At 49.7% G+C, this 25,967-nt stretch overlaps 1 protein-coding gene across 2 annotated transcripts in view; it reads right to left on the bottom strand.

The window, feature by feature from the left end:
- Positions 1-241: 241 nt before the first annotated feature.
- Positions 242-25,967, bottom strand: part of LOC146208545 (uncharacterized) — a 44,117-nt gene continuing 18,391 nt past the window's right edge. Inside the window, exons 7-15 of one of the 2 annotated variants that reach the window (XM_084594700.1) lie at positions 25,437-25,724; positions 25,263-25,355; positions 20,655-23,981; positions 3,930-8,219; positions 3,103-3,311; positions 2,490-2,673; positions 1,362-1,457; positions 904-1,014; positions 242-438 (exon numbers count right to left, since the gene is read on the bottom strand). In XM_084594700.1, coding sequence (XP_084450826.1) covers positions 350-438; positions 904-1,014; positions 1,362-1,457; positions 2,490-2,673; positions 3,103-3,311; positions 3,930-8,219; positions 20,655-23,981; positions 25,263-25,355; positions 25,437-25,724 — 8,687 coding nt within the window. In that variant the 3' untranslated portion in view covers positions 242-349. The remainder of the gene's footprint in view (positions 439-903; positions 1,015-1,361; positions 1,458-2,489; positions 2,674-3,102; positions 3,312-3,929; positions 8,220-20,654; positions 23,982-25,262; positions 25,356-25,436; positions 25,725-25,967) is intronic. The other variant, XM_084594708.1, reaches the window with a different exon arrangement.

A 25,967-nucleotide genomic window follows, 5' to 3' on the forward strand; every position in this document is an offset into this window, starting at 1 on the left:
TCGGCTTCGATGCATTTTCCTTTTCTTTCTACTGTGCAATGCCGCGAGATTAATTTGTGATGCGTACCTGTGTCGTGCGAACCGCGAGTAGCGTTTGGGACGCATTATTTCCGCCCGAACGTGAGTAATTATAGTCTGTCTGGCGTTTCTGAAGAAGCCGGCCACAGAACCCCCCCCCCCCCTCTCTCTCTCTCTCTCTTTATATATATGTATATATATGGAAGCAAACAAACTGCGGAGAATGGTTGACACATGCAACAAAACTTTATTTACTTAACATTATAACAACAGAGGCGAGAGAAGAAGCTTTACAAAGAAACATGTGTCGCCCTAAGGTGAAGTGATGTGCCTAGAGGAAATGGTCGATCACGTGGATGACGCCGTTGGACGCGACGTTGTCCGGGTTGTTGATGTTCACTCCGTTTACTGTTATGCACTCTGCAGAGGGCAAAAAATAGTGGAAGTCTTGTTAGTGCTGATAACAAATCTGCGACTACACTGTTTCACGGTGACCAGGCTTTCGTCATAATATTCATAAATGATGCAATGGATGACGATCAAAACATTCAGTTCAGGAAATACATATCATGATAATTGCTTGTGCTGAACATTCCGAAGCTGATCAGCGTGTACAGGAAAAGCAGACCGGCGCGAGCTAGTTCTGCCAACAATTCGAATAGTTTGGTTACCAGCAGCCTACAGTTAGTGATGGCCTGCGTTGGCTGCTGTCAGTCTATCTCATCAAATATTTGAATTTCAATTTTACACTTAATAAAAATAAAGGAGAAAAGGAAGATGCAGGATTGAATGGTTGAGGGGGACAAAGTGAATAAAAAAAATGGAAGGTGGCGTTAAACATTTAAGGAAAACAAATAAGAAACAACGCAGAAAGAATGAGCTTACCTGGGATGATGCTCATCCTGAGCTCGAGGCCTCCCACAGTCTTGAGGACCTGGTTCTCCTGGACTCCAGCACTGTACACAGTGCCCAGCACGATGTGGCGGAGCAGCAGGGCTGTTGGATGGAGTGAACACGCATCAATTAGAAAACATATACTGGCGAGCGACACAGTTGCGGTCAAAAGTGCTTCGCGACGTCTATTAGCCTACAGTAATTGTTGTTGGCACTTGCTTGGTTATTTAGTTGCTGGAGAAATTGGTCTTGTAGTATCTGGTCTATCTTCCTCGATGCTTACTAACGACCAAGAAGTAATTAAAAAACGCTGATAGGCAATATGAAAGCTTTTTTTACCTGTTTAAGCACGCGTATACGCTTGACATAACCGGCATGAGCCTGATATGCTCTCACGTGTATTGATATCGAGCAAATGACATTTTGTGCAGTTTCCTGGATGTACATACCTTTCAGGGCTTCCCTGTCACGCAGCACGTTCTCCATGCCGACGGAGTTCTTGAAGGCCTGGTCACTTGGCGCAAAGATGGTGTATGGTCCGACGCCTACGAAACATGGGGGATATGAAGCATTTTGAGACATTTTCTCCTATTTATGACACGAACTTGTCGGCACAAATTCGCAGTATATGGCGACACAGAAACCGTCGCAGCGTTTGAATGGTCCGTGTTGATGACAGGAAAAATTATAAAATGAAGGGCGGCAGTGAACAAATCATAACACGGGGTGATTGGTTGCGGCGATAGCTAGTGGATCTACTGCCATTATAAAAGGCTGGCTTGCCAATTTTTACATTGCACTGATAAACTCAGGTACTCATGAGTGAGTTCTCAAACAATCAATTATCTGTCGGACATGATCCTCAAAATACTCTCAGTGAGCTCTGGCATGAAGATCGGCATGTTGAACAGTCATTCGGAGTTTCCACGCTGCAAACCTAATAGCATTATCATATCATACGGAACTCCGCCATCATTGTCTACAGATAGAAACCGAACTCTATGGGGGTTGAAAGAGAAGCCTTTGTGGAAAGTGTATAATGAGATGTGTTGCCTGTAAACTGGCTCAGTTACGATAATTCGGCCATTGTTTTCTCATGAAATAAAGACACTGAAGGCGAAAAAGCAGCTACAGCTGTGACGTGACGTTCCGTACTCGATTACCAAGAGATATTTCTGGGTTTGAATCCACTACTCTCTAGTGTTTCCATTTTTAGTGTGGAATCGCTACAAGCGGCCACGCAAGCATTAGGCGATTTTACTAGGTTCTGAACATCCGGATACGTGCTTTTACGCCAAAAAATGAAACGAACCGTAAGATGCCTACGTGATGTGATTGAAGTTTCACCGTGGGGTGTCATGGAAGTCACATGTATAGTGGTCGTGATTATCATGCATGTGTAAAGGGGCTATATACTCCTGTAAAGGGTTTGCTGCTATGCTTCGTGTTACCCATTATTCTATCGATGGATCAGCTATAAACTACGGCAAAGTACTTTTCTAAGTGAAGGGTTACAATAATTTGGATTCTTGTGGGAATAACCTCCGTCATGCGACAACACGATGGCGAAAACTTACCGGAAAGATATTCTTCAAGCCCAGCAAACTTGATGGCCTCATCCAGCTTCGGCAGAAGGATGGACTGGTGAATGACATCCAAAATGCTGCCTCCTGGTCGGTGAAGAACACGGTCAATGGTGTAGAACACGAAGTTGCCTTGCTGTTTCTTGGAACCGACCACTCCGCCGGACGCTGTTACAACCTGCAGAAACAGAATACTTGTAATACGCTATGAATGGCGAGGAATTGCTGTCTTCTCGTGTCTGCTTTCATGCACTGGCCTTGTAGAGGGCAAGTCGCTTTCAGTTCCAGGAAGAAACCTATACAGTGTCACGCTTACTGTACATTACTGCAACTCATGTCCTGCGCCATGCACTCAAGTTGAGAGAAATGTTCTTAACTGGTCGTGTTGCATGGCTTTTCTTTCTCCGATTATTGTTAAAACCTGATGTCAGTTCGTAATCTGCGCTGTGCAAGGGGCTTCAAAACTGCTCTGAGAAAACTTGAACGCCTGTCAGTCCTCTATGAGGTGCCTAGCACGCAGTTGGAAATCATTTCTGCCCAATATGTTGCCGTATATCGAATTTAAGCATCCCAGAATAAGGTTTGGTTTAAATGAAACAACGCTTACCCTTCCGTTAAAGTACTTGTTGAACCGAAGCAAGTTGCCTTCATCAAGCGTGGGGAAAGTGCGGTCGTTGTCGATGGTAACCTGGCCAGGAACAATATGATACAGGACGAGCTGCTTAAGAAGCTGAGTATCTCCTTCTAGCTTTGAAAGCAGCTGGCCTCGAATCTGGGCGATGGCGTCATCACTAGGAACGAAGATGGTGTAGGCAGCTGTAACAACAATAAAAAAAGATGTGATTAGACGTATCCACAAAAACAACGAGCAGTCGAGTACCCAGCTTTGTGTACCATTTTTGAAGCAAAAGAGCAACGATTGTTTTTTACCTTTGTGATGTTTTAAAATCATTATGCCTAGTTCAAGTGCGTACGAAGGAAATATTGAAATAATCTCTAGTCATTGATATTACAGTCTTGAGATGGGGTCATTTCGAAATTTCTTAAGGTATTGTTACATAGCCATATTACATTTCACATGATCTGCCGGGGTGCAAGAAGAAACATGTGATCATATGTGCTGCTGAACTCGGAGCAGCCTCGGTTAATCTATTTGTGACTTTCATAACTAACCTAACAGACTCAGAACAATGGCTCCCATGAACACATGTATAAAACGCAATATCTGCCTGACTGATTCTAGGAGGCCTTCATACTTTGCTGAAAGAAAAGGGCATACAGCATGCACCTCTATAGAGCCAAGAGGGCATGCTGTATTATTTTTTTTCTATCATGAGAAACAACATCAAAAGACAGCCGCTTGGCCCAAGGCAAAGAAATGAACTTCGTCAGCCACTGACAAATATTATGCCAGTCACAAGTGGTAAAGCGTACCTCCATCATTGATGAGCTGAAGAACACCAGTTTTCTGCAGCCAGGAAAGGTAGCGCGTGGCCTTCAGCTCTTTCAGCACAAGCGTAAAGTCTAGTGGCTTGCCCTGAAGCTGAATGCTTGGACCAGAAACACCATACACAGCAGATGGCACACCACTAGTCTTCACAGTTGTTCCAAATGTATGTGTAAGGACTTGACCTGGAATGACGTATGTAGTTGGAGGTTGGATGTGAAGCTCAGTCTTTCCATATGTAACTTGTCTACCAGGTTGAAGCAAAACAGATGTCTGCGGCAAACCAACAGAGACCTTAGAAACTCCAACAAGTCTTCCGCCGTACGGGATGCTTGTGATGCCAGGAGCACCTGGCACAACACCGCCTGTAGTCAAAGACAAGCCAGGAGCAGATGGTCCTTTTAGACCAGATGGACCACTTGGTCCCTGGGGCCCACTCGGTCTCCTTGCACCACTAGGGCTTGAAGGTCCTCTTGGTCCACCCGGACCAGCAGGTCCAGAAGGTCCTCCTGGTCCGCTAGGGCCGAAAATAAATGTTGCACCTGGAGCCTTTGGTCCGCTTGGTCCACTTGGTCCACTTGGTCCACCTGGTCCACTAGGCCCACTCAGTCCTCCAGGGCCTAATGGTCCACTTGGTCCTGATGGGCCACTTGGGAATGGCCCGCTTGGTCCTGACGGGCCGCCAGGTCCTCTTGGTCCAGACGGCCCGCTTGGCCCGCGAGTGCCGAAGGGACCACTTGGTCCACTTGGTCCTTTAGGTCCAGATGGACCACTTGGGAATGGTCCACTAGGTCCTCTTGGTCCACTGGGGCCAAATGGTCCTGCTGGCCCACTTGGTCCCTTAGGCCCTGATGGCCCACTTGGTCCAAATGGTCCTGCAGGCCCGCTAGGTCCTCTTGGTCCCGATGGGCCACTTGGGAATGATCCACTAGGTCCTGAAGGTCCACTGGGGTATGGTCCTCGGGGCCCACTTGGTCCAGATGGGCCACTTGGTCCGGATGGTCCAGCTTGTCCACCAGGTGCTCTCGGTCCGCTTGGGCCACTTGGTCGACTAGGGCCCAAAGTGAATGTGGCACTTGGAGCTTTTGGTCCGCTTGGCCCGCTTGGTCCAAATGGTCCACCAGGTCCACTTGGTCCTTTTGGTCCAGATGGCCCGCTTGGTCCGAATGGCCCGCCGGGAGCGCTTGGTCCTCTAGGTCCAGATGGTCCACTTGGTCCGAATGGCCCACTAGGCCCACTTGGTCCTTTTGGTCCAGATGGCCCGCTTGGTCCGAATGGACCACTAGGCCCACTTGGTCCTCTTGGTCCAGATGGCCCACTTGGGAATGGTCCGCTTGGTCCTGCTGGTCCGCTAGGATATGGACCACTTGGTCCTCTCGGTCCACTAGGTCCGCTCGGTCCTCTTGGTCCAGCTGGCCCACTTGGTCCGCTTGGTCCGAATGGCCCGCCGGGTGAGCTTGGTCCTCTAGGTCCAGATGTTCCACTTGGTCCGAATGGTCCACTAGGCCCACTTGGTCCTTTCGGTCCAGATGGCCCGCTTGGTCCGAATGGACCACTAGGCCCGCTTGGTCCTCTTGGTCCAGATGGCCCACTTGGGAATGATCCGCTTGGTCCTGCTGGTCCGCTAGGATATGGACCACTTGGTCCACTAGGTCCGCTCGGTCCTCTTGGTCCAGCTGGCCCACTTGGTCCGCTTGGTCCGAATGGCCCGCCGGGTGAGCTTGGTCCTCTAGGTCCAGATGGTCCACTTGGTCCTCTTGGTCCAGATGGCCCACTTGGGAATGGTCCGCTTGGTCCTGCTGGCCCACTAGGATATTGACCACTTGGTCCCCTCGGTCTGCTAGGTCCGCTTGGTCCTCTTGGTCCAGCTGGCCCACTTGGTCCGCCTGGGCCGAATGGTCCGCCAGGTCCGCTGGGTCCCCTTGGCCCTGAGGGCCCGCTTGGTCCTCGTGGTCCGGATGGTCCAGTTGGGAATGGACCGCTCGGTCCTGCCAGGCCGCTGGGATATGGACCTCTTGGCCCGCTTGGACCTCCTGGCCCAGATGGTCCACTGGGTCCAAATGGTCCTCTCGGTCCAGATGGCCCACTTGGTCCGAGTGGTCCACTTGGTCCTTTTGGTCCTGATGGACCGCTTGGTCCGCTGGGTCCTGATGGTCCACTTGGGAAGGGTCCGCTTGGTCCAGCTGGTCCACTAGGATATGAAGCACTTGGTGCCCTTGGTCCGGATGGGCCACTTGGTCCGCCAGGTCCTAGAGGTCCGCTTGGTCCTCTAGGTCCACTTGGTCCTGAAGGGCCACTTGGGAATGGTCCACTGGGGCCTAGAGTGAATGTTGCACTTGGGGCTTTTGGTCCACTGGGTCCAAATGGACCTCCTGGCCCACTTGGTCCAAACGGTCCGCGAGGACCGCTTGGTCCTCTTGGTCCAGATGGCCCGCTTGGTCCAAATGGTCCACTAGGCCCGCTGGGTCCTTTTGGTCCGGATGGACCACTTGGGAAAGGTCCGCTTGGTCCGGCTGGTCCACTAGGATATGGTCCGCTCGGTCCTCTCGGTCCACCAGGTCCGCTTGGTCCTCTTGGTCCAGATGGGCCACTTGGTGCGCCTGGTCCGAGTGGTCCACTAGGCCCGCTTGGTCCTCTGGGTCCGGATGGACCACTTGGTCCTCTTGGTCCGGATGGACCACTTGGGAAAGGTCCGCTTGGTCCTGCTGGTCCACTAGGATATGGTCCGCTCGGTCCTCTCGGTCCACCAGGTCCGCTTGGTCCTCTTGGTCCAGATGGGCCACTTGGTCCGCCTGATCCGAGTGGTCCACCAGGCCCGCTTGGTCCTCTGGGTCCGGATGGGCCACTTGGTCCTCTTGGTCCGGATGGACCACTTGGGAAAGGTCCGCTTGGTCCTGCTGGTCCACTAGGATATGGTCCGCTTGGTCCTCTCGGTCCACCAGGTCCGATTGGTCCTCTTGGTCCAGATGGGCCACTTGGTCCGCCTGGTCCGAGTGGTCCACCAGGCCCGCTTGGTCCTCTGGGTCCGGATGGGCCACTTGGTCCTCTTGGTCCGGATGGACCACTTGGGAATGGTCCGCTTGGTCCTGCTGGTCCACTAGGATATGGTCCGCTCGGTCCTCTCGGTCCACCAGGTCCGCTTGGTCCTCTTGGTCCAGAAGGGCCACTTGGTCCGCCTGGTCCGAGTGGTCCACCAGGCCCGCTTGGTCCTCTGGGTCCGGATGGGCCACTTGGTCCTCTTGGTCCGGATGGACCACTTGGGAAAGGTCCGCTTGGTCCTGCTGGTCCACTAGAATATGGTCCGCTCGGTCCACCAGGTCCGCTTGGTCCTCTTGGTCCAGATGGGCCACTTGGTCCGCCTGGTCCGAGTGGTCCACCAGGCCCGCTCGGTCCTCTGGGTCCGGACGGGCCACTTGGTCCTCTTGGTCCGGATGGACCACTTGGGAAAGGTCCGCTTGGTCCTGCTGGTCCACTAGGATATGGTCCACCTGGTCCTCTTGGTGTACCTGGGCCGCTAGGTCCACTTGGGCCTTTGGGTCCGCCTGGACCGCTCGGGCCGAAGGTGAATGTGGCACTTGGAGCTTTAGGCCCGCTTGGTCCATAAGGCCCACTTGGTCCTCGTGGACCGCTGGGTCCACGCGGGCCAGCAGGTCCTGATGGGCCACTTGGGAATGGTCCGCTTGGTCCTGGTGACCCACTTGGATATGGCCCACTGGGTCCTCTTGGTCCACTTGGCCCGGCTGGTCCTATGGGGCCACCAGGTCCTCTTGGTCCGCCTGGGCCACTGGGTCCTCGTGGTCCTGATGGGCCACTTGGGAATGGCCCACTCGGTCCTCTCGGTCCACTGGGGCCAGAAGGTCCAGCTGGGCCGCTTGGTCCACTAGGTCCGAATGGTCCTGAACCGCTTGGTCCTCTTGGTCCAGATGGTCCACTCGGGAATGGTCCGCTTGGCCCTCTTGGTCCGCTGGGGCCAGAAGGTCCTCCTGGTCCGCTTGGTCCAAATGGTCCACCAGGTCCCTTAGGTCCAGAAAGACCACTTGGGCTACGAGGTCCGCTTGGTCCAACAGGCCCAGAAGGACCACTTGGACCGAATGAAAAGGTGGCAGATGGAGCCTTTGGACCACTAAGTCCACCTGGTGCTTTTGGAAGGCCTGGAGCTTTTGGCAAGCCAGGGAATGCAAATGAAAATCCACCGGGTGTTGTTGGTCCGATAGGGCCTCCAAGCATAAATCCTGTGACAGTCGGTGCACCGGGGAAGATAGTGATTGTAGGTCCTCCTGAAACCAAAAAAGCTTTTTCAGTTGCAATGCTTCGAGCGATTAAAGCAAGGACAGTTTTCAAATGCCTTGTTTTGTTGCATTCCTTTTTGTTGCAGTGGTCTTCAATAAAATATAAAAGTATGTTTTATTTAAAGGCGAAATAAGAACCAGTTGACACTGGCTCCCTGAATTTGTTACTTCGTTCTAGCGCTAAAGCTTATTTGCCTGAAAACAGGGCGAAAATAAGCTATAAATGTTAAGGAACTGCTATAGTCACTATGAAAGCCTGGTATAATGCTAAGCACATTTCATTTAGTGTATCTTTGAAGCTAGACAACACCATCAACTTCAATTCATTAATCACAGTGTTCTAATATTATGGAGAAGATTGCGCATGCTAAAAGATTGAATTGTTATCCCCTGGTGAGCTCTTCAACTCTCAGTCGAAATGGATAAAAAAGAACTATTGGACTCTACTAAAACCAGTATATGATGGTGGGGTGAGTAGTCTTTTAGTCTCTTGTAAACATCCCAAGTTCTGTCGATATGTTCTTGCTACCAAATGGGCGAAAATTGTATCAAATGGAATGTATTAAATGGCTGAAATCGCGATGCCCGGCACCGCGATCCTTCGCTCGCCCTGACCACACTGGGAATCGCAGGTTTCTTTTGTGTCACTTTTGTGCTCGACATGTATTGTACTGTCATTTGCTGTGCTCCAGCTTGTGTGCCTATAGAATAAGCTTGCGTACTCTCTTCCAGTAGAGTTCAAGGTAGGGTTCTTCACTACTTGCTGGTGGCAAGTCACATGGGAGGATAACGTGGATAAGGAAACTTCGTTGCCGCCTGTTTATGTGGTTACTTTTTCGAGTTTCTGAAGCACTGCTCATATATGGCAAGAATACAGAACACTGTAAATAGACTTTGCATAAAATAGTAAGATATTTTGCATGCGCAAGTGAAATACAAAGTAAGGGCGGCATGCTATAAGGCCAGAATCGAACATAACCAGTGCCCGCCAACGCATCAACACCGTTGTTCTGACAGTCGACTGCAAATAGCAACAGGATTGATTACGGCACCTTGTTTAAAGGGACAGAACACTGGAATTTAGGTCTCAAATTTTTTCAGCGCAATGGAAAGACTGATGTCTAAAATGTTTGATTCCATAATGGTTTTAAACACTAAAAATTTTTACCCAGAATCTTTCGATCAGTGCATGCGCCCATTTTTTGTAGTCCGATGCTGGAAACTGAGCAGCAATCGCGATGACGACTGGTGGTCGACGAAAGGATATACCGAAAAGAAATATAAATTTCACTTGCCAGACAGCTAATCAGACATTTTTTGCGTAGATTAACGTCCTTTTCAGTTTCACACTCCATGCTGTTGCGGCGAAATAACGCACACCTCGTCGACGAAATTTTCAGTGGGCACTATTATCGCTTCATTCACGTAAAACCCCTTCATTGTTCGCTGGCGTGGTCGGCGGAAACAGTCATTGAGGGGCTTTACATTCACGGAATTCCAAACACAGTGGTGCCATCTAGCAGCAAAACCTGAAAGCATGCCTCTCGCGGTGCGAAAGGAGAGGTGGCTTTTATTTTAGGACGTGCTAGAGAGAGCGCGAAGTATAAGTTATGACAACCACTCCTAGAAGAAAAAAGAACAGTGTGCAGTTACGAAAATCAGCGATAATTTGCTGACATGTAGTCACGTGGGGTACTACACTGACATGTAGTCACGTGGGGTACTACATCGTTTCTCCGCTAGATAGCGCCTCAGTTGTTTTTATAGGATTTTTAATGGCAAATTAAAATTGTAAAGCCTCTTTTTTTGATATAGTAGTGCTGGATCTGAACTATATGAGGCAAGATCTTTTCATCTCCACCATAATCTCAGGACATATTTTTGCCAGTGTTGTGTATCTTTAAGGACTAATGGCTGTGCACCGACGATGAGCAGTGTACCGGATAAATAAACCCGTGCGGAGAGCAGTGAACTTTCGTAATGCCAACAGCATTTGACCAGAATAGAGCCATGTTAGAAGCAGCTTCACCACTGTGGAACGAGAATTCTCAGAAGGGGAATCTACCTTGTGAAACTTCTATCCATGTATGCTGTCAGAAACGTATAAAGTACCGAGTACACGTGCACATGTGCTAGGCGCCCGCTCTTCTCACTTGCTGCTATTCTTCCCATGCCTGTAACTAATTTCCAGATTTCTAAATACCTAAATCGAATCAAGTGTTTAAGCTATGCTTTGAAGTAAGCTGTCACTATAGTGAAACAATTTGAATCACAACTTTTTTTGGCAGAATTGTTTATGAAACACCAAGGAAGCTGTGCTTGCAAATACCGCCGTGAGGCAACGGGAAGGCTGGCGTGCACTGTGCGCAAGACGAACGACACACGCTCTTCTTACTCTGTTTAGGCTTTATTATCGTAAATGATACATCCCCAAAGTACCAGTAACCTACAAACCCTGAACTTCCATCTACCATAACAAACTACTTCCTCCCTATATTATAGTGCGGCTATTTGCGTATGATTGTTTAATTTACTCAATCATTTGAAAGCCATTAGACCAGCTGGCAGTAAATTCGGCATTGAACTTGAATAATTAAGTATGCACAACTTCCCAAATGAAAATTAATTATACAAAACTTCCTATATTAACACGCGTAAGCTCTTTTAAATGTTTAGATGTTACTGTATCCTCTAACCTAAGTTGGAATACACACATAGATAACATATGCTCAAAAGTCGAAAATAAGTTATGGTTTGTTAAACGAAAACTGAAGCTTGGTTTCACAAAAGCAAGACTAACTGCCTATTGTGCGCTGCTATGTCTGACACTGGAATACGCGAGCGTCAAATGGGATCCCTATCAGTCAAAACAAATTGATAAGATTGTAAATTTCTCAAAGAAGGGCGGCTTGGTTCATTCTGTCAAAATATAGATATACATATTCCGTGATAGACATGCTACATGTATTACAACTTCCTCCACTATCGAAACAAAGCAAGATCGCCAGGCCAAAATTTCATTATCTGTTGTGCAATAATCACTTCAATTTCAACACAAGCCCCTATTTGCAACTGCATTCCCGTCGTCCTGTACAATTAAAGCTCTCACAGCTATCGGGTTACACTCATGACGGGCCCGTATTAACTGTTTTAAATATTCCTTTTCACTTTCTGTTTTTCAATATGTTCGCTTATTGTGAATTTGGTGGCCTGTAAGCCGAATTATTTAGGGAATATTTTGTCCGCTAGTGTTGCGCCTAAGTCCTGTATCTGCAGAGCAGAGCAGTTTTGTCTTTTTCGAATTGATTTTTCTAGAAATTTATAAGGTTGTACTAGAGGCTGTGTGTTCTTTAATTACATGCATTTATATTCACCGTGTAACGGCCTTACGGCTGAGAGTATCAATAAATGAATAATGATAAAAATCGATATGAATTGTTTTACCCTATGCAGTACCCGAACAATGGCATTTAAATTTTAGTAAATGATGATGAAGGCATCTATACATCGCAGGCTAACACTAAGCACTATTCTCTCCTGCCAAGTCAGGTGGAGCCAATGGACACTGAAACCCCCAGTCAGCGTAAATACATACGCGTACAACGGGGCACTACTTGCCAAAAATATTTGTTCGAAATTACTGCAAAGAATAGAAGTACTACTCCTTGAAAGAAAAAAAAAACGTTTGGTGAAATAGCTGCCCACAATCTACTGTCCAGATTGCTTCTTTTTGTGTGTGGTGCAAATATAGTCCATTGACCATGCATGCAGTCATGCGCTGAAAAATTTCGAAAACTAGGTGATCATTTATAGTCAGGTTGTCGGCGTGAACACTTCGTGCTGTAGTTACATCGAGTGTAGAGGCGCCAGAGTTGTAATTGAATTCGATAGTACTATGCCGCTTGTCGACAGATTTATACTGGGCTCCCTAAGAAGGCAACGCGCAGGGCGGCCAGAGAATTTGCAGGGAAAGGATAAAACTTTATTTTAGAGCGAAAGCCTTTATTGCCTCATCGTTGTTGTCAGCAAGTGTCACGCTTTTGCGGCGGCTCTGATTGGTCGGGACAGGATGACGTCATGGTGGTCTCGACAAATCACAGAGCACCACCACAGTATGCGCGAATGCGTGCCTTATATGGCCATATGCCAAGAAATGATTAATTACTAATTAAACAATGAATAAATAAAGGGTAATTAAATATTTAATGATGACTAATTAAATAATGAACGATTAATGGATAAATAAATGATAATTGCGAATTAGTGACAATCGTGAAATTAATTAATTACTAATTATTGCCGCGCACCCAGTAAAGTCAACTGCACAAAAGTAAACGTAGAACGACTGCGAAGATACAATTAGGAGCATAAATGCACTCACCGAATGTGAAAGAGTAGTCGCTCGCTTTACTCGTGGCCGCATTCATAGCTACATGCGCAACAGTCGCGTAGCAGAATGCAGCACTAAGGCTTTCACTTTTCATCACTTTAGTCGCCAAAATGTCCTAGAATTTTTTTATTGGGCGAGGGGGCGGGGGGGGGGGGAGGCACTTAATGGTATGACGCTACAGCTCTAATGGTTGCCGTTCAACCACTCTCATCGCGAATTTCGCGTACCTGAAGTTCAATACTCCCCCAAATGCTAATCGCTTAATTTATTTTTGTGATATCTGACACATGCTCTTTGACAGTGACATACAGCTTTATGTGAATGACCACCTGACATACATATAAAGCCCTGCTTAACCAAGCCGAATTAACCTACCTGCGTAGCCCAGGGGTAGCGCATCTAACTCCAGAATCCAAGGGTGCTGGTAGGGTGTATTCTGATCTCAACTGGCTCCTAGCTACCGTCAACCCCGAATCTAAAATTAGGGCCCCGAAATGGCAGCTCCTGCTTAGTCGGTCACTCATGTGGTCGCCTGTTGTAAAAATAGCATGAGACACACGTATACGTTACCGCACCACATAATAGAGCCTCGCTTGCGTGCCTGCGTGGCGTAAGGGTAACGTGAATGCAAGGGTCTTGGCAGGCTGATTCTGATATCGCCCATCCATATGAAAGGAGAGGCCTGTGTTGGCAGTTCCTGCCAAACGTAACGTCAGGCAACCCTACTTCAAGTTAATGCTCGGCTATGCCATTTGCCAGCTATACCAGCTGTCAGTGTCATTCTCGTCCAACGCTGGCGCCACCGCCGGCGCTGGATTTTCAGTGAACAGGGCCTTTAACGCTATCGCGTTAAAAACTCGCGCATAGTCAGTGCCCGGTCATGCCAGCCAACAACTACTTCCTGCAAATCCATGCCCGTGATTTTGAGCTCATAACGCCGACGCCGGATTTCGCTCGTGGACGGAGTCTTTAACGATGCCGCGTTAAAATGCTAAACATGCATAAGCGAGCGGGAACCGGTGCGGAAGGATGGCAACGTTGCCTGTTGCTTGACGCGTGTTGGCTTAAGCATGGCTTAAGTGTGGAAGTAGCGTGGTAAAGGTGGCAGGCGCGGTACATTTGCTGCAAAGAGTTTTGCTGGTACCGAAAGCTCCTGCTAAAAAAAATGGAACATTAATTACAACCTGCATAAGGAGATGGTCTTAAACATTCAGTGAGGCTGTAGGAATCGCAGTAAGTCTTCCATGAATGAGACAGAGAGCACAGAACGTTGTTTAAAGGAATACTGCATCAAATTTTAGGTGATCTACTTTTGTCCTGCAATATAATCTGGCGTTACTATTGCGACTAAAATCTCATCGTTTCTTGCACAAAATGTTTCCTTCAACTGGCGCGCCTGGCGGCGGCAATTGAATCCACTGCCTCTCATAAGCGTTGACGCTATGTCAACGCTTATGAGAGGTAGTAGATTCAATTGCCGTCCCCCCCCCCCCCCCCAGCACGCGCATATATACAGCAGAAACTAAGCAGAGGCCTAGATGATCAAAATGTAACACCGGGGGCGCTATTTGCATAGTAACGATGACATATTTTTATCAAGGCCTATGCGTCTAGGTGAAGTGCTACAGATGCGATTAGTGGAAATAACGCATGTTAGTCTGACAGGGTCCTAACGATGCCCCAGACAAAATTATTGCATATTGCTTTCTAATACTAATGAGCTGCATGCTTTTAAGTTTCAAGCAATCACTCCGCTGCTAGCGCTGCTGACGTCATGTCAAAGTCCCTATTTCAGCGACGCCCGACTCTAAATTAAGCGGGTGATTTTCGGCGGGTGAAGCTATGAATTACTGTGGTTCCTTGGCGTTTTCAATTTCATAAAGAAGTTTTCTGATGCATTTCAGTGCACGTTATAATATGCACAAATATGCGGACGGCCTCCCCTCCTTCAAATGTCCGTTTTGTAAAACAAACGATCACGACATTACGTATCCCAAGTGCCCTCGCAAGAAACGTCGTGTAGTACATAAGCCTACTTATGATGCAGTCAAGATTTCAAACCGTTTTGCTGCTCTATCAAACCACACAGAGGAGGATGGTACCGACTTGACGCCCACATATTTACCTCCGCCCTCTCAAATCCGCCCATCTTATGCATTTATTTCGAAGCATAGTTCCCGTACTCTTCGTCAAACAGAAGATGAATTTCCACCAATTAGTTCCCTTATGCCTAACGATATTTCTGTCATAGATGAATAGATTGCCAAAGTTTGCTAACAGCTTGATCATCTTTGCAAACGTCGGTTAATCTTACTGCAACGTTTGCATCAATCGCTTGTTGAGCCTACATGTCAAGTTCATCATTGCTCTAATGAATACAGTCACTTTGAGTCAAAATATGCCCAACCTCAAAAATCTGCAGCTACAACTTCAATGGCATCACTGATTGCACTGCTGCAGCAACTGCCTGAAATGATAGCATCTGTTCTGCAAACTAATGGCCACTAACCATAAATCCTTTGTAATGCAATGAAACTGTAGGGGTCTCACTAACAAACTCCCTGAATTGAAGCTCCGTATTCAAGAAGGAAAACTTAAGGCCTGGGCTTTCCTTTTACAAGAGCATAACGCTATTCCACCTCTATCTGGTTACTGCATATATCACTGCCCCTCGATACCCGACCGCCGCAGTGGTCTTGCTCTCGGTAAAGCGGCAATATATGTTCATCGACTCCTCATTCTCCAATAGACCTATCCCGTTGGTGCAATACCCGTCAAGAAGTGACGGCCATTATTACTAAGCCCCAACGTACTCCAGTTATATTAGTATCATTTTACGCACGACCGCTATCTACTGTGCTCAACTTTGGATGGCTCACACATCTGCGCACCTCATACCCAGATGTACCCATACTTGTTGGAGGAGATTTCAATGAACGTCACACAGCCTAAGGATATATACAAGACTCTAAGCGTGGACGTCAGGTTTACGACACATTTTTTGACCAGTCGTTTACGCTTCCCAACAGTTTGTCAAAATGCACCCGCCCGCGTGCACCGGCGTCGACTCCAGACTTTACGTGGCGGCTGGGCCCTGGGAATCCTCGCTGGAATTGCGAACCAGACACCTGGGGCAGTGACCACTCCCCCATTCTAATCGATTTTACCTCAAGCACACTACGTAAAATTCGCCGCAAAATTCACGTTACTTCTCGGAATACTCTACGTACAGATGCTCGCCTCATCTCAATAACTCCTGATTCGGCACTTTCTACTTTCATGCAAGTTCTAAATCAGCACACTGTGTCTTCAACCATCAATGAAGACCAACCAAACCCTGATCTTCACCTCCTTAACATCTGGGCACGGCGCAAGCAAATGGACGTATACGTCACTCAGCATCCGTCCAATAATATTGCCATAGCAGAACTTCCTAAACTAGCCGCTAAAGCCCGTCGGTATTCTAAGCACCTTCTACACAAACGTTGGACAGACTGGTGTTTTCACATAAGTACTCCAATCGGAAACCGCCACCTATGGCGTGTGTTTCATTCAATGGAACGAAAACCCTTAGTTAAAGACTACGCCGAGAGTATTCGAACAGCCCTGCGTCTTTCACCGCAAGAATTTGTCAAGCAAGCAGCTCTTCAGTTCTTCCCCAATTATGACTGCCAACCTGCACCGGTTCCACTCAGTCTCGCCAACCATCACCCAGAAGATAAGATCACGAGCCCTTTCACAATGGCTGAGCTGATCGCTGCGATTGAAGACATCCGCCCAAACACCACGCCCGGTCATGATGGTGTGCCTTGTACACTATTCCGCAATCTAGAAGGTGAATCATTGACCTCACTTCTGAGAATTTTCAATGAAATCTGGATTATCAGTGAAATGCCACCAGATTGGAAACATTCTGTAGTAGTTCCCATACCAAAGCCCGGAAAACCACCCACAACCCTTGGTGCTCGGGCGTCTTACCCCAACTATCTGTAAACTGTACAAAAAGCTACTTGCCACTCGAATATCCTGAGAATTTTCAATGAAATCTGGATTATCAGTGAAATGCCACCAGATTGAAAACATTCTGTAGTAGTTCCCATACCAAAGCCCGGAAAACCACCCACAACCCTTGGTGCTCGGGCGTCTTACCCCAACTATCTGTAAACTGTACGAAAAGCTACTTGCCACTCGAATATCCTGGTGGCTTGGCCATCATCACAAATATTCGTCTTCACAGGTTGGCTTTCGGCCTGGCTACGGATCTGAAGATGGTCTTCAACTTTTTGTCAATGAAGTAATATATTGTTCATCTCACAGTCGTCTCGTCCGCACAGTCGTGGCAACAGTTATCACGAAAGCCTACGACGACATCCTCCACACAGCGATCCTCAATACTATGTCATCGCTTGGAATGCCCTTACAGCTTTGTCATGCAATTCACCTGTTCCTCTCCCACCGAACGTTTGCTATCCGTGTAAATGGAAAACCAACAGGACATTTTATTTCTAATCGTGGAGTACCTCAGGGCTCAGTTTTAGCCCCAACTTTGTTTAATATTGCATTTATTCCTCTCATACATGAACTTGCCTCAATTCCTAATATTAAAGGGCTAACCTACGCAGATGACATTACTATGTGGTCTACAAACCGCTCAGTGCAGGTGCAGCAAGACTCCCTGCAAAATGCCATAAATCTCCTTCAAAAATTTCTCAACAGCACAGGCCTATCCCTCAACCTCACCAAAACATGCCATGTCCATGTGGGCAATAAGGCCGGCCGCAGAAGTTTCAAAGCTAATTCATTCGCGTTGACAATTGACAATACACCCCTCCTTGAAGTGAAATATACCAAGGTGTTGAGCCTCCATGTACATTCTTCAGGAAAAGGCACAGTTTGGCTATCAGAACACGCTGGGACTAATTCGAAGAATAGCAAATCGTTCTGGTGGTGCCCGATCAGATACCGCTCGCCGACTTGTTCGTGCTGTCTTTCAACCGCGGCTTCAATACCAGGCACAGTTTCAGAAACTGACAAAACGGCAATGGTCCACACTCGAGGCACTCAACCACGAGACCATGCGAGTCATTACGGGACTGTCTCGATCAACTCCTATCCGTCTACTCAAGGAGTACGCCCACCTTAACACGTTGGCAGAATTAACTGCCAAAAGACAGACAAACAGAGCAAGAAAAGCTTCCCTTCGTCCTGAATTAGAGAACCAGCCACCTCCATGGGACTACTACCACCTTACTTCTAATAAGCCTCTACTCACCAAGAAGTCGCAGCTCTCATCATCATTCCCAATAACGTCTTTCGCAACACACGATGACTGTATTATTTACACAGATGCAGCCGTAACCCTAACAGGTGCTCAACCCACCCTCACCTGAACACCAATCGAACTTACCTTACCGACGCCAAATCAACTCTTGCCTTTGAACTGCAAGCTATCTTAAACGCCATAGAAGCGTTACCTGCCGACCCTACGGTTAAACAAGTACACATAATGACTCACTCTAAAGAAGTCCTAATTCTTTTAAAGAAAGTCCATGGCACTCTTAAGGTCACACAGACTATACATGCTGCTTGTCAAGTGTTCCCAGAGACTATAATCATTCACTGGGCTCAAGACCACACAAATCTGAATACCATAGCAGCAGACGTGCTTCCTCATGCAGCAGATTTGTCGCAACCTATTCATGATTCCTTGCCACCGGATCCACTCCTGACCCATTTGACATCATCAGCATCCCTCAGGCAGCGTACACGTGCTCTAATTTCCCCGTGTACGTACCCCCTTCCCCCCAATCTAACAAGGGTGGAGGAGGTATCTCTGAGACGGCCGAGAGTAGGAGTGGCCCTTACGCCCGCCGTTCGACACCAGTGGCAAAGTACTACTATTCCAGTTCCCGACAAATGCCCACACTGCGAGGAACCCGCTTGCGACACCACTGTCCGGCATCTAATATGGACATGCCCAGGAACTTCGCATATACGCAAGATCATTTTACAAAAAGCGGGACTTTCACCGACTAATGACTCTCATTTCCACTTATGGATAACAAACTACATTTATGCACGCAGTTTATATGACTTCTTGCACATGGCTGCACTCCACACATTCCTGTGACTCTACCACCACCTTTTACGTCGTGTGGCAAACTCAGCACCATAAATAAATAAACACTGCGGTTCCTTGGCGTTCTCAATTTCATAAAGAAGTTTTCTGATGCATTTCAGTGCACATTATAATATGCACAAATATACTTTGCTGGGTGCGCATTCTTGGCCGAAGTGTATGATTCTCCCAGCTCATTTTACTCCCAGGACCGACAGCTGAAGCGAAGCAACCTCGGTACAGCGGGGGTATGTCGCTTGTGAAAAGTGTGACATCACGCACGGCTCTCGCCTGCGCCGGCCGGCGTTTAGGGCGCGCGCACAAATAACGTAATCCGCGCGAAAACGCGGGAAAGAAATGCGGCAGCCATAATCCTACTTCCTGAACGCATTTTCAGCGATTTCACATAAGGTCAAAATATTTGCGCAGTATACTTTTAACGCGCAGGGACAGGACGGCAGCTGAGACTAAAAGTCAGCAAGAGCCCGAGACCACGGGGAGAACCAGCTCAATAGCAGGGACTCAAGAACGCGAAATCAGTTGGCATAAAATGATTTAGCAATACAAACCAACAGGTCGTGAAATCAGCTGTAAAGTATCCCGAGCTAATGCTCGATATCCATGTTCGACTGTGTAGAACAGCTCACTTTGTCTTTCCAGTTTCAGTTTTGGGGTTTCCGGTTGCCAAACGAAGATTACGGCCTCACAAGCGAGTACAAAAATATGCGACACATACAAAAGCTTCAGTATATTCGTTGCTCTGTATTTTGGATTTGTGGAAATTATTATGCTAAGCTCCTCCTGACGATTAAATGAAAGCGACTGGACAAATAACTACTATATTCAAGCTCTTGTGGATCTCATATAATTTCATACTCAGCTGTGACATCGCAACCATAGTTCAGCAACCTGGAAGTAAAACACTGTGGCAAAAAGAAGTCAGTTACAAATGATTTACTGTGTATAAGCGAATTCTATGTGGTGATTCATGCTTAATAATGTCCTTACCATAATTCCAAATCAAAAATTGACTAATAAACCTATTATGTCTACCCAATTAATGAAACACATTTTCTGTTTTAAATTCTGACATTCTGCCTCAGCCAGCTTTTCCTCCTCTCCTCGTTTTTATGAACCGCGGCCCTTTGCAAAAATACGACAGCTCGAACAATAAACAGGAGCATGGCGAAGCAGTACATTGTTACTCGAGGCTGATTACAGCATTGAAGCTTGCGGAGAAGGTTATGTATTTTTTTCGCAGATTCAAGAAATCGACCCGGAAATCTGCGTTCAGAGATGTTCCTGCCATGCTAGTTACCACAAGTTTGCCTGCGCTCCATGGCGTCGCGGCACAACCGGACCTCGTTATGTCCACAGTAGACGTAACCAAAAAAAAAGCTCTGCACTTGATCTTTGCTTGTTTTATCTCTGACGTGCCCCGTCTGGCCTTTCTGCACCACAAGCATAATTTTAAATATTAGTTTTGGGGGATGCTCGCGACATTTGTACCCTTCCCTGCATCTAGTATATGCATAGGTGGCACATCGACAAGAGATGACATTATGTCTTGGACGCACTCGTAGTTCTTTAGCCCTTGCCGACCTTTTAACTTGCGCGGAGTTATTCTCATTCGTCGTTCCGGACTTCCAGGTGCTCTGACGTACAACATAAAAACTTTTTCGACCAAAAGTTCCATGATGTATTTAAGTAATTTCAAATGTCAGTTATTTCGGCCGCAAAATTATGACATTCACATTGAATTATATAGCAGGGAAAACTTATTGCTTATTACATACTACCACAAAAAGTATTTCTTTAACTACAAGTTTATTATTTAATTACTGCTGTGCCGGTCCTGAAATGGGAGGACTAGGGACATTTGCGATTAAAACGTGCTTTTAATGAGCATGCATACCTGGTGCCTTTGGAATAGGAAGTCCACTGATGAAAGTAAATTTGCCCACACCGGCTGGGCCGCCTGGAGCCTGCGGGAAGCCAAGGGCAGCTGGGCCTTTAGGTGCTCCTCCAACTGGCAACCTTGGTGCACCAGTCACACCAGTAGCGCCTGGCAGTGTTGGCCCTCGGGATAGACTAGGAGCAGATGGAACTTCTCCAGGTAGTGGCAGGTAGCTAGGTGGCCTCCTTGTTGGTGTTCTCGATCCACTAGGACCCCTTGGCCCACTTGGTCCAGATGGTCCACCTGGCAGTGAGAGACTTGGAGCCTTGGGGGTTGGCGTGGCAGATGGGCCGCCAAACAAAAATCCTCCTGGCCCAGCGGGACCGCTTGGTCCTCCAGGGCCACTTGGGCCACGTGGACCACCTGGTCCACTTGGTGCGAATGGTCCGCTTGGCCCTTTCGGTCCACTTGGCCCTCCAGGTCCTCTTGGGCCACTGGGACCTGAAGGTCCTGTCGGCAACCTCGATCCGAAGGTGAACGTGGCAGTTGGTCCCTTCGTTCCTCCTGGGCCTCCTGGTCCACTTGGTCCTCCTGGTGCAGATGGTCCAAATGGTCCGCTTGGTCCTCTTGGTCCACTTGGCCCTCCTGGTCCAGATGGCCCACCTGGACCCAATGGCCCACTAGGTCCCTTTGGTCCAGTAGGCCCGCTTGGTCCTCTTGGCCCGCTTGGTCCACCAGGGCCCAATGGCCCACTTGGTCCGCCTGGACCCAATGGTCCTCCTGGTCCAGATGGTCCACGTGGGCCAGACGGCCCGCTTGGGAATGGCCCATTTGGTCCTCTTGGCCCGCCTGGTCCTAAAGGTCCTCCTGGCCCAGATGGCCCACTTGGGAACGGTCCGCTTGGTCCCCTTGGTCCGCTTGGCCCACCAGGGCCAAATGGCCCGCTTGGTCCTCCGGGCCCAGTTGGTCCTCTTGAACCAGATGGCCCGCTTGGTCCGCTCGGTCCACTAGGGCCAAATGGTCCCTTGGGTCCTCCTGGCCCAGATGGTCCACTGGGCCCGCTTGGGAATGGCCCACTTGGTCCCCTTGGTCCGCTTGGTCCTCCAGGGCCAAATGGTCCGCTCGGGCCTCTTGGACCAGATAGCCCGCTTGGTCCCCTTGGTCCGCTCGGTCCACCAGGGCCAAATGGTCCCTTCAGTCCTCCTGGTCCGGATGGTCCACTAGGTCCGCTTGGGAATGGCCCGCTTGGTCCCCTTGGTCCGCTTGGTCCTCCAGGGCCAAATGGCCCGCTTGGTCCTCTTGGTCCACTTGGTCCTCCAGGCCCAGATGGTCCACTGGGTCCGCTTGGGAATGACCCGCTTGGTCCCCTTGGTCCGCTTGGTCCTCCAGGGCCAAATGGTCCGCTCGGGCCTCTTGGACCAGATGGCCCGCTCGGGCCTCTTGGACCAGATGGCCCGCTTGGTCCGCTCGGTCCACCAGGGCCAAATGGTCCGCTTGGTCCTCCTGGCCCAGATGGTCCACTGGGTCCGCTTGGGAATGGCCCGCTTGGTCCCCTTGGTCCGCTTGGTCCTCCAGGGCCAAATGGTCCGCTCGGGCCTCTTGGACCAGATGGCCCGCTTGGTCCTCTTGGTCCGCCAGGTCCACCAGGGCCAAATGGTCCGCTTGGTCCTCCTGGCCCAGATGGTCCACCGGGTCCGCTTGGGAATGGCCCGCTTGGTCCCCTTGGTCCGCTTGGTCCTCCAGGGCCAAATGGTCCGCTCGGGCCTCTTGGACCAGATGGCCCGCTTGGTCCGCTTGGTCCACCAGGGCCAAATGGTCCGCTTGGTCCTCCCGGCCCTGATGGTCCACTGGGCCCGCTTGGGAATGGCCCGCTTGGTCCCCTTGGTCCGCTTGGTCCTCCAGGGCCAAATGGTCCACTTGGGCCTCTTGGACCAGATGGCCCGCTTGGTCCTCCTGGACCGGATGGCCCACTTGGTCCCTTTGGTCCACTGGGGCCAAATGGTCCGCTTGGTCCTCGCGGCCCAGATGGTCCACTGGGCCCACTTGGGAATGGTCCACTTGGTCCGGCAGGGCCGAGTGGTCCACTTGGTCCTCCTGGCCCAGATGGCCCTTTCGGTCCCCCAGGGCCAGATGGTCCGCTTGGTCCACCAGGCCCGAATGGTCCACTTGGACCGGATGGTCCACTTGGGAATGGTCCCTTTGGTCCGGATGGTGCGGAAGGTCCTTTAGGGCCAAATGAAAATGAGGCAGTTGGAGCTCTTGGTCCACCAGGGCTGCTTGGTCCTCCAGGTCCGAATGGTCCGCCAGGTCCACTTGGTCCCTTTAGTCCTCCAGGTCCAGATGGCCCGCTAGGGCCGAAAGGACCGCTCGGGCCACGTGGTCCGCTTGGTCCACCAGGACCAAATGGACCACTTGGTCCTCTCGGACCGCTTGGTCCTCCTGGTCCGGATGGCGCAGTAGGTCCAAATGGACCGCTAGGTCCGCTTGGTCCCTTTGGCCCTCCTGGTCCACTAGGGCCGAATGGACCGGTTGGTCCGCGTGGTCCGCTTGGCCCCCCAGGGCCGAGTGGTCCACTTGGTCCCCCTGGTCCGGATGGTCCACCAGGTCCGAATGTTCCACTTGGGCCTTTTGGTCCTCCTGGTCCAGATGGTCCACTAGGTCCGAATGGCCCGCTTGGGCCACGTGGTGCGCTTGATCCTCCGGGACCGAATGGTCCACTTGGTCCCCTTGGGCCGCTGGGGCCTCCAGGCCCGGATGGTCCACTAGGTCCGAATGGTCCGCTTGGTCCCTTTGGACCTCCGGGTGCAGATGGTCCACTAGGTCCGAATGGTCCGCTTGGCCTACCAGGGCCGAATGGGCTGCTTGGTCCAGAGGGTCCTCTAGGGCCGAATGGACCACTTGGGCCTTTTGGTACTCCTGGTGCAGATGGTCCGCCTGGTCCCCTTGGCCCACTTGGTCCTCCTGGTCCAGATGGCCCACTTGGACCGAATGGTCCGCTTGGTCCTCTTGGTCCACTAGGTCCGAATGGACTGCTTGGACCTTTTGGTCCTCCTGGTCCACCAGGGCCGAATGGTCCACTTGGTCCCCTTGGTCCAGATGGTCCACCAGGGCCAAATGGTCCACTCGGTCCCTTTGGTCCACCAGGTCCGAATGGTCCACTTGGTCCTCCTGGTCCGAATGGGCCACTAGGGCCACTCGGGCCACTGGGTCCCCTTGGAGTTCCTGGACCCTTTGGTCCAGTTGACAGGGATGGAAGGCCAGGAACTTTAGGAAGTCCTGGAGTACCAACTTGGAATGTTATTTGAGGTGGTTTGCCTGGTTGGAGGGGTTGCAGTGCTCCCGGACCTGTAAAAATGGCAAAGATTAAAGCGCAAAAACTCGCTAAGCATAGTATTTTGTCACATGTATGAACAATATGCGCACCCGTTTTGGGGTTCGTGACCGGTTTGTTTTTACATTGGAAATCCGCCGGTAAGCGAAAGTCTGAATATTTCAGATTCATTTTCATGTTATGGCTGTGTATTGTCCATATTTTGTATGCCACATCTGATAATAGTTTGTAGGTTTTCAATTACTTCTAATATTTTCCTCTTTTGAACCCACCAGTGCTAGGTGAGATCCTTGGTGGCACTTTAGAGTCTCCACTTGTTGTCTGTCTTGTTCCAAAGGGTTCCCGTACTGGTGCATTTGGCGAAAGAGTGTCTGTTGGCCTCTGTGTGTCATCTGTTGGCGTGTATGAAGTTCGGTCTTGTGTCCTTGGTGATGCATACTGATCTTGTTGCGGTTTGGGTCGTGATGTGTCATAGGCTGGTCCACCAAAAAGAGAACTTCGTGGCAGCGATGGCGTCTCAATTGGCGTGGATAACACCTTTAATCTTTCGCGATCTATATTCGTGCCTTTAGGTCCGCCAGCCTTTCTCAAGGGATGCGTAGGAGGAAGCGCCTGGCTGATCAGTTCAAGAAATGAGTTGTCATCGCATGGTGGGAACGTCTTAAATATGGGTGATAATGGTGGGGCCTCACGGGGATCTTGCAAGGGAGTCTTCAACTTTAGGAAACGGTCGGGAAACTTCTTGACCCCAGATCCAATGGCGGGAGATTTTTGCGCCAAACCAGGTTTCTGGTCTGAAACCTTTGACTTCGTGGGCCTCAGTGGCGGAATTCTTTGAAAAGGCGTTCCAAAAAGAGCCGACCCTTCTTTCGGCGACCTTTCTGGTGCAGGGTTTAGCGATGGAAGATTCAGTACATGGAGTGTAGGGGGAACTCTGTGAGTAACCTCAATAGGAGGAGCTCTGTCGAGTGCATTTTTAGGCAGTGATGAGGGCCTCACCTTTTCATCATCGTCAGTGGTTTTTGTCGCTGGTTCAAATGTAAAACTAGGTCCTGGTGTGTCATCTGGTCCTTTAGTAAACGGCGGCCCGCGCTTGGGGACTGTAACGCTATGCCCTGTGCCAACGTTCACAGGACTAAAAGAGAAAGAAGGAATAGCGGATGGAGCAAGCGGCTTCAGAGACTGAGGGGTGGGTTTGGCTATGGGAACAGCACCTACACTAAAGGAAAGTGTTGGGACGGGAGGGGGAGGCGCAGGTTTAGGAAGCTGTGCGGGCGGAGTGAATCGCAGCGAACCTTGTGGTGCACTGGGCGGCTTCCTAGCGCCGAAGGCTGGCTTAGCGGGTTCACCGGGGCTCAGTCCGGGCAAAACGGGAGCGCCGGGGAAACCTGGGAACGCGAGTGTCGGGACTTTTGGAGAAAGCCCCACAGGCAATATTGGCCTAGGCAATACACCGAGCTTCTGCTGACCTAGAACAACGGTCTTGGGCGGAGATACGATGTGCGTGGTCTGCGTGACTGTGCCTGGCACCACGACATGTTGCACGAGTCCGGGAAGCTGCTGGCCCACGATGGTGGTTCCAGGGAAGCTGATCTTTCCGCCCGTGAGCAGGCTATCTCCACCGCCATGAGACGGCACGCAGCCGCAGTCTTCGATCACGCTCTGTGGCACCAGCAGCCGGTTAACGATGTGGATGACACCGTTGGTTGCGCCGTCATCCCTGCTCACGAAAGGAACTCCGTCGATGAAGAGTTGACCTGCGCGGTGAAGAAGGAAACATGTAAACACTCGGACAAATTGCGCACTGCAGACCAGCGAGTTAAACTGAGACCCGTAGATAATAGCTCAATTAGTAGGGCGATGTACAGTAAATAGTATGAAAAACTTATTAAGTTCTGAGGGAAGCGCGGCACGAATGTTTCAGTTAAGTCAAAGTCAACAAAACACAAATTCCAGCACCTGCACAGCTTTTCAACAACGCGCATTAACAACCATACATG

This window comes from Amblyomma maculatum, chromosome 1 (assembly GCF_055883805.1).
Source record: "Amblyomma maculatum isolate TAMU_Amacu chromosome 1, ASM5588380v1, whole genome shotgun sequence".
Lineage (NCBI taxonomy): Eukaryota > Metazoa > Arthropoda > Arachnida > Ixodida > Ixodidae > Amblyomma > Amblyomma maculatum.